This window comes from Tenrec ecaudatus, chromosome 14, assembly GCF_050624435.1.
Source record: "Tenrec ecaudatus isolate mTenEca1 chromosome 14, mTenEca1.hap1, whole genome shotgun sequence".
NCBI lineage: Eukaryota > Metazoa > Chordata > Mammalia > Afrosoricida > Tenrecidae > Tenrec > Tenrec ecaudatus.
Window position 1 is genome coordinate 82,951,609 of NC_134543.1, and position 8,570 is coordinate 82,960,178.

Genomic DNA, 8,570 nt, shown 5'->3' on the forward strand with positions numbered 1-8,570 from the left:
CCCAGCCACCAGGCCGGGAGCGGCGGCAAAGAGGAGGGGCCTAGCTCGACATTTCCCCCACCCCCTTTCTCCGCAGCCACTCAGGATGAGGGTCCGGCCCTGCCTGCCCGCGCTGGGGCTCCCCCGCCCGGCCCCGGTCTAACTGCCCCCGCCCCCAGGCCTCGCCCGGCTCCCAGGCCCCTAGCCGGCACCCAGGCCCCAGGATGCGCTGAGCCGCCGCTGGGGGGGCTGAGGCCGCGCCAACTACATGCATGTCCCCCGGGGGCAAGTTCGACTTTGACGACGGGGGCTGCTACGTGGGGGGCTGGGAGGCGGGGCGGGCCCATGGCTACGGCGTGTGCACAGGGCCCGGCGCCCAGGGCGAGTACAGTGGCTGCTGGGCGCACGGCTTCGAATCCCTGGGCGTCTTCACGGGGCCCGGCGGACACAGCTACCAGGGCCACTGGCAGCAGGGCAAGCGCGAAGGGCTGGGCGTGGAGCGCAAGAGCCGCTGGACGTACCGCGGCGAGTGGCTGGGCGGGCTGAAGGGGCGCAGCGGCGTGTGGGAGAGCGCGTCGGGCCTGCGCTACGCCGGGCTCTGGAAGGACGGCTTCCAGGACGGCTATGGCACCGAGACCTACTCCGACGGAGGTTCGAGCCCGGCCCGCGGTCTGGCTGCACGCCCGCGGGTGCCTGCGGGCTGGCCTGGCGCGCGGGTACCTTCGCATCCAGGCACCCCGCGCCCATGTCCGGCCCCCACCCCACGCACGCTTTTATTTGTCTGTCCCCAGGCTGCCTGCCCCACCCCTTTGCTGCCTGCCTGCTCCCCTACCCCGCACCTCCACTCTACCTGTCACCCTCATGCATAGTCCTGCTTGTCTGTCGCCTATCCCAAACACCTCTGGTTGATGTCCCTCTCCTGTCCCCTCACTCTTTCAGTAAGCCAGTCTCTCTCTCTCTCTCTCTCTCTCTCTCTCTCTCTCTCTCTCTCTCTCTCTCTCTCTCTCTCTCTCTCTCTCTCTCTCTCTTACTGTTGGCTCATCCATCTACCTATTCCAAGACTCTCCTGCCCACCTGCCCTGCCCTGCTCCCTGCCTACCTATCCACCTTGCCAAAAGCCAGGACCTCCTGTTGCCTGCCTGCCTCCCTGCCTGGCCACCCAGCTCAGCCTACAACAAGCTTCTAGCCGCCTCCCTGACCTCCCTTGCCAACGGGCCTACCTCTGGTTGTCAGGGGTGCTTGGGGCCTGGGGCGCAAGTAAGGGTGGGTGCTGACCCTTTCTCCCGCCTCCATCCTGCCCGCAGGCACCTACCAAGGCCAATGGCAGTCCGGGAAGCGCCACGGCTACGGGGTGCGCCAGAGCGTGCCCTACCACCAGGCAGCACTGCTGCGCTCGCCCCGCCGCACCTCCCTGGACTCGGGCCACAGCGACCCCCCGACGCCGCCCCCGCCCCTGCCCCTGCCGGGCGACGAGGGAGGCAGCCCGGCCTCGGGCTCCCGGGGCGGCTTCGTGCTGGCTGGGCCCGGGGACGCCGACGGCACGGCCTCCCGAAAGCGCACCCCGGCGGCCGGTGGCTTCTTCCGTCGCTCTTTGCTGCTCAGCGGGCTCCGGGCTGGCGGGCGCCGTAGCTCCCTGGGCAGCAAGCGGGGCTCCCTGCGCAGCGAGGTGAGCAGCGAGGTGGGCAGCACGGGACCCCCGGGCTCCGAGGCCAGCGGGCCCCCGGCCCCCGCGCCGCCCGCCCTCATCGAGGGCTCGGCCACTGAAGTCTATGCCGGCGAGTGGCGCGCCGACCGGCGCAGTGGCTACGGCGTGAGCCAGCGCTCCAACGGGCTGCGGTACGAGGGCGAGTGGCTGGGCAACCGACGGCACGGCTATGGGCGCACCACCCGGCCCGACGGCTCCCGCGAGGAGGGCAAGTACAAGCGCAACCGACTGGTGCACGGGGGGCGTGTCCGCAGCCTCCTGCCCCTGGCCCTCCGGCGGGGCAAAGTCAAGGAGAAGGTGGACAGGGCTGTCGAGGGGGCCCGTCGAGCCGTGAGTGCTGCCCGCCAGCGCCAGGAAATCGCCGCTGCCAGGTGGGTGTGTCAAGGGCTGAAGCTGGGCTGAGGGGGGGGGGTGGGGTGGGGGTGTCTGGGGATGGAAAAGGCCCGGGGTCTGAGGCCTGGGCCTGCTGGAGAAGAGCCGCTGCCCCCGCCCAGAAAGCTGTGGCCTTGGGGATATGGAGTGTTTCCATCTGAGGCTACAGGTGGTTGTGACTGCCGGCAGCTTTGCAGGGAGCACTGTGAGAGGGTTTCATTTCCAAGGAATCCTTTGGTGTGCATGGGAGTGGCAGTAGGCCCATAAGCCTCTGCGGGCACTGCTGGTGTGTCCCATGATTCCTCCTCTTCTTGCCAGGCTGGGAGCAGCATCCACCCAGGGTGGAGACAGGCACTGGCCCTTTCTAGTCGCTTCCCAGCCTGCCCACTGGTCTGATACCCTTTCAGCTGTGGGGGTCTGGCAGAGCTGACCTACCCACCTGAGATGATAGGGCCTCCCAGCTTTGTCTCACCCCCTTCCCTGTCCCCAGTGGGTAAAATTTCTGGAAATTTGTAAATGATATTCTCTTCCTGGGAATCTGATTACATTCCCCTGTACCAGGAGCCTGGCTGTGAGGAACAGAGCTGCCTCATAGAAGTACAGTCCCATGCCATGTCAAATCTTCCAGTCGCTGCGTCTGAGAACAACTTAGAAATAAGTGGGAGGTTCATAGTTTACTTAAGCCAACCAAGCCAAAATGTCATTTCAACAGAGAGTCAATAGAAGATTATGAAGGAGCTATCTTATCATCTCCCTTCCCACCCCCACCGCCCCACCCCCTTTTTCTAAATCAGTCTGAAACCTGGTGTGTTTTACACTCACAGCCTTCAGTCTCCAGTCAGACAAGCCACATTCCAGGATCTCCCTGTGTGGCTCATGCCTATTGAGTTAGCGCAGATCTAATGGAAGCTAAAATGTCATTTGTAAATGAGATTCACAGACGCCTGGCTTATGCGATCACACATTTGAATTTTTGCAAATTGGAGTTTTTAAAAGGGAGCACCTTTCTTTTGAGGGATTTTTGTCTTTACATTTGGAACTGATGTCTAAACACAGTTCGGTTGTTTGTGTAGCGGGTGGTTTCAGTTAGATCGACTAGCAGGTGATGGTGTGTGTGTATTTGTAGTGTGTATCTGTAGTGTGTGTGTATCTGTAGTGTGTATCTGTAGTTCTACCGGAAGTATGGGTGGTTAGCATTCAGTTTCTTAAGCCAGGGAAGGAGGAGGGCAGAGCACGAGGGAACACTTTAGGTTCCATAGGGAGGGGGAATGGGAGGGGGATGTTCCAGAAAAACTGATCTCAGTAGCTAGAGGATCAGGCAGTGGGAGGAGGCTGGTTGGTTTCCCCAGCAACAAGCCTAACAATCCTGATTGGCTGCTGGCTGCCATGGAAACAGCAGAGCATCAGCAGCAGCAGGTGCCTCTACCAGGTAGCCTGCGCCTGCCTGGCCTGATGCCTGATCATAGACGGAATCGCACCTTGTTCACCGGTACCCTCTTTGCCCAAGAACACAGCCTCTTGTCAGCAAGAGAGTTTCATGGCTGCCAACAGAAGGCAGCACAACCCAAGACTCTATCCTCATGCCCAGCCCCAGTCTCTCCTAGGCTTCGAGCTTCTTGATCCACCAGCTTTGAAGGGAATTGGCTAAGGATGTCTCCCCAAGAGGGGGCCCCTAAGGCTTCCTTGGACTTCGCCCCTCTCCTGCTTCCCCAGTACCCAGACCTGCATTCCCAGGCCAGACCAGACAGGCTGGGACCACAGGGAGCTAAGAACCTTAGTCCACCTAAGCCCATGGCAAGTAGACTGAGAGCCTCTGTCAGTGCTGCTTTGTGAGCCACCTTCAGTCAGCGTGACCATGAGTGTGATGATAACAAGGCATCTGCAATGAGGAACCAGAGGGTCAAAGGGGAGATCTGGCAGCAGTGGAAGGAGCATTAACAGTGCTTCCATCTTACCCATGTCCCAGTAGCAGGGCAGGATGGGATGGGAACTGGGGAGGGCTGACTGAGGTAAGCTCCAGGGCTGAGAAGGCAAGCATCTTGGCTGGAGGGCCTGTGGGGGGGGGGGGATATGGTAATAGCAACAAGTAGGGACCTGTCCTTTCTCCAGTTCAGAAAGAAGTGAGGTTGAGGCCCAGGGCAGTGACCTGGTGGGCCTGGGGAGAAAAAAGTGTAATAACCGAAGAGATCAGAGAAAGCAAGGTGTACAATTCTCCTGTCCGGAGATCAGCCCTGGAAGAGATAGGGCTGAATGGTAAGAGTGGACGGCAATGACAGCAGAAAGGCGCTGCAGGGAAGGTGGCCCAGAACAAGAGGTGCAAAGGAGGGGTGCCACAGCCAGGAGGACAGGACCACAAGATCCAGAAAACACCCTGGCCCACCGCGAAGTGTACAGTCCAAAGAGGAGCGAGTGGACAAGGGGGGCGCAACAGCGAGGAAGACAGCAGGCCTACCTCGGACGCAGCAGGCAGCTGTAGCTGCAGAGAGATATGCCCAATGTCGCGGGACCAGGGGTGGAAGAATAGAGCTGAGGGCAGTTGTTTGGGGAAAAGGGGAGGTGTTACTAGAGACCTGGATGGCAGAGGGGTGTGAGGAGCAGGAGGGTGTGATGGTATGAGGCTCAGCCCAGAGCCTGGCAGGGAAACTGAAGAGAGGCTGGGCTCTGTGGGCTGTGGGACAGGGCCAGGACTTCTGAGGGAGGCTGAGACCAGAGGAGGGGTGCCTTGGCACAGGGGGCTAGAGCACCCAAGCTCAGGAAGGCCTGCATCCCCATCCCTCGGACCCACAGGGCAGCAGACGCCCTCCTAAAGGCAGTGGCTGCCAGCAGCATCGCCGAGAAGGCCGTGGAGGCAGCTCGAATGGCCAAACTGATCGCCCAGGACCTGCAGCCCGTGTTGGAAGTCCCAGGTGAGGTGTGGGCCGCCTGGAGGTGGGAACCCATGAGCCCACACACACATGCGGAGGAGGAGGGCAGGCTCAGGCCCTGGAGGGGAGGTTGGGGCTTGGGGGAGGCGCAAAATCTGAGGAACCCTGACCATGGAGACAAGGGCTAGGCCCAGGAGCATGGGAAGATTGGGAAGTGGGACCGAGCATCTGTGAGAAAAGGTTGGTCTTAAGGATGAGGGTGGGACCCTGGGGCTGGCAGTGAGGATTCCAAAGGCCCTGGGAGGGACCCGGGTCAGGGGAATAAAACTGTAACCTTGCCCGTCCAAGGCCCATCAGGGCCCTCTGATTCTGAGCCATCCCTGCCCCAGGCCGCAGACCCAGGCAGGATTCAGAAGGCTCCGACACAGAACGCTTGGATGAGGACAGCCCTGGGGTATATGAGAATGGACTGACTCCTTCAGAGGGCTCCCCTGAACTGCCCAGCAGTCCTGCCTCAGTCCGCCAGCCCTGGCGGCCCCCTGCCTGCCGGAACCCACTGCCTCCTGGAGGGGATAGGGGCCCCTTCTCCAGCCCCAAAGCTTGGCCTGAGGAGTGGGGGGGGCCTGGTGAGCAGGCCGAAGAACTAGCCGGCTATGAGGCTGAGGATGAGGCTGGGATGCAGGGACCGGGGCGGAGAGACGGTGCCCCGCTCCTCAGAGGCGGCAGCGACAGCTCAGGAAGTCTTCAAGAGGAAGAGGGGGAAGATGAAGAGCCCTTGGCCCAGCCCAGGGCCCCAGGAGGCCCTGGGCCTGGACCCATGGCCACTGCAACCCTGAGGGCCATGTCCTCCAGGGGTCCCGAGGCCGGGCACCCCACAGAAGAGCTCGAGGATCCCGCTGCAACCGAGAGGCCCGCCCAGCCGGTGAGACACCCTCTGCCCTCCCTCTGTGCCCTATGGGTCTCGGGCCCTGTGCCACTCACAGCCTTTCCAGACCGGTCTGACTCACACCCCGACCCCACGGGCTCTGAGACTTGGACCCTCTATCATGGACCCTCTATCACCTCAGGCACAGAGAGCTAAACAGAGCTCCTTCGAAGCTGGCTGAACCCCTAGATCCCTCAAGGTTCACCCGCTCAGTTGACAGCTGGGGGGACTGAGGCCGCAGCACAGACAGCAGCTTGCCCAGGATGACAGACAACTAACCAGGGTGGAGCCAGAACACCTTGCCACCTTGCCACCGCTCCTTCCCTGCCATTTCCAGTCCCATTCCCTCCTCCACTCCCACCACTCCTCCGCATTCTCTCTCTTTAGTGTCCAGAAATTTAAGGGAAAAAAAAAAAGGGATTGTTCCCTCCCTCCCTCCTTCCCTCCAGGGAAGAAGAGAAACTAGGAAAGAAGGCAGAAACCCAGGAGGGGCGGGGTTTCCCCAGAACCCTCCACTCTGATTGGACTCTGGGTCATCTGTGGTTTCCTAGCAACCACATCCTCACCCCTTCATCCCTCTCTCCCTCACTGCAGTAACAGCTGCTGCTGCCAAAGTCTGCTACTAGGGCCAGGCAGCTCCTGCTTGAGCCATTGTGAGGAGATGGCTGGCGGGATGGGGAGAGGAGAAAGAAAGGAGAGCGGTCCCTACCTTGTGGGTGCCAGAGGGATGGTGGGCCCCAGCTGGGAGAAGAGGGGTGTTCTGCGATCCAAAACAAAGGGTTGAAGGGCCTCCTCCTGCTGGGGGGGGACAAGGAGCAGAGAGGGGCTGTGGTTCTCTCCAGGCAGGAAGGGGGACTTCTGGCCAGGCCTGGTCCTCAAACACTGAGCCTGTCTTCTTCATCTCTCTAGGGAACTGCCAACCTCCTGGTGGTGGGGGCGGTGGCCCTCCTGGACCTCAGCCTGGCATTCCTGTTCTCCCAGCTCCTTACCTGAGGCCACGGCCTGGCCCACTGCTGGCCTTGGTTGCTGCCTCTTCGCCCTGGACCTGCCTTTTCCTCTTTTCCTCTTCCTGGTTTGTTGTTGTTTTGTTTTTTTCTCCCCGCTCCTGTACGATGCCCTTTGTTTCTGTCTCTCTCGCGGCTTTCCCTCTGTCCTCCTCTCAGATGCCTCCTTTATCCGGGATCTGTCCACTGTCCTGTCTGCTCTCCCTGCTCCCTCCCCCACCGCACCCCTCCTCTTTCTCTAGATTGTTTACATATGAAGGGCTTTCTCTCTCAGAGGTGCTCTCCTCTCTGAGACACACAAACCAAGTCAGACCATTGCCCCATGCCCTCCCCCATACACACCTTTTCTTTAGACCTCAATGTCACTGAGGAGGGTGGTGGTGATTGGAGCAGCCCCCCCTTCCGGGACTGACTGGAAAGGAAGCAGAAAGTAGAGGGTGCTAGGCAAGGCACTGGCTGGGGCTGCTGTCATGCCCTGACCTGAGAGGCCAGGCGTCCCTCTGAGGCCGAGTGAACACGGGAGAAGGTCGGCCTCCTCCACCTGCCTCTTGCCATGGAGGAGAGGATCCCCCTCCGAGCACTAACCTGGGGGGTGGCCTAACTGTCATCCCTGAGGGAGACAGGGGAGGTGAAAGGTAGAAGACTCCCTAATGCGCCCCCTCGTTTCCCCTCAACAGCCCCCTCCGGCGTCATGCCGAGAGCAAGTGTAACGGAACAGAAACTACCCAGTGCAGCCCTCTGTAACTTTGCCACTGACACCCCCCGCCTCCCCATTCTGTCTCCCCTCTAAAAGTTTGGTTGGTCTGGACTCACTTGTGGCCTTTGATTAAATTCCTAAGGGACCCGAAGAAGGCATTTCTACTGCAAAGGGTTAGGGGCATTGATACAAGAGCCACCCGCCCCAGCTCTGTCCCTGGCAGGTGGTGGTGGTGGTGGTGGCGGGGAGGCACTTCTGGGAGATGCGACCCGACAACAGGAACACACATAGCAGCAAACACTGTGACAAGTGTAGTCATCTCGAAATGGGTGCTGTCCCTTCCCCCAACACATCGGAATCTTGCGGGATGGTAAGACAACAGAAGGTGGGGACTCAGAAGAAGCTGACTCCTTGCACACCTTCCAGGCAGGAGTCCAACCGAGGTTGAGAGGTGGGTGGGGAACCCGGTGTGAGGTTCAGTCTGATCTCTGGTACCAGCTTTCCCCCTGGGCACAGGAAGCCCTAGAAAGAGGGGCAGTAGGGCACCCCCCGGGCCTCTTTCCTTCCTCCCCTGCATGAGGCAGAGGCAAGCTGCCTGCCAACCCCTCCCTCCAGGAATGGCCTTGCCTGGGAATGCCCACCACATACACCATCTTCTTTTGTTCTAGTCAAACTGTTCCTTCCTTGGCCTGCCTTCCTCCCTCCTCCCCTCTCAACCTTTACTTCTGATTTCTATTTCATGGAATTTGGGATTGAAGTTAAATTACAACAGTGCCGCCAACACCAAGTCTTGCAGGAAAAAAAAAATCAAAGAAATTTAACAAAAAAAATATATTAATAAAAAAGTTCAAAAAAGAGGGGGACTGTCATCTCCTTTGGGGTGCAATGGCGTCAAACCCAAGCTTAAGCTCTGGGTAGGTGCCCTCTTGAAAAACCCCAACTTCTCAACTGTGGATGAAGCTACTCCCTGGAAACTCCTAAGCCGGAGTTTCAGGTCCCGGGACTCTTGGAAAGAGCCACAGGG

The 8,570-nt window shown here is 60.1% G+C and overlaps 1 protein-coding gene across 1 annotated transcript; it reads left to right on the forward strand.

Annotated features, from left to right (window-relative positions):
• Positions 1 to 251: 251 nt before the first annotated feature.
• On the forward strand, positions 252 to 7,970 carry JPH4 (junctophilin 4). Its single transcript, XM_075531437.1, has 5 exons — positions 252 to 630; positions 1,284 to 2,055; positions 4,844 to 4,962; positions 5,310 to 5,842; positions 6,755 to 7,970. Exons 1-5 carry the CDS (start codon positions 252 to 254, stop codon positions 6,836 to 6,838), a joined length of 1,887 nt encoding a protein of 628 aa, XP_075387552.1. The 3' UTR covers positions 6,839 to 7,970.
• Positions 7,971 to 8,570: the final 600 nt, after the last annotated feature.

What these genes read in the sequence shown, in the direction of transcription:
- JPH4 (XM_075531437.1), top strand. Translation starts at nt 252, where the DNA reads ATGTCCCCCGGGGGCAAGTTCGACTTTGACGACGGGGGCTGCTACGTG. An exon ending in GCCCGTGTTGGAAGTCCCAG is followed by an intron (nt 4,963 to 5,309) that starts GTGAGGTGTGGG and finishes TCCCTGCCCCAG; the next exon opens with GCCGCAGACCCAGGCAGGAT. An exon ending in CCGAGAGGCCCGCCCAGCCG is followed by an intron (nt 5,843 to 6,754) that starts GTGAGACACCCT and finishes TCATCTCTCTAG; the next exon opens with GGAACTGCCAACCTCCTGGT.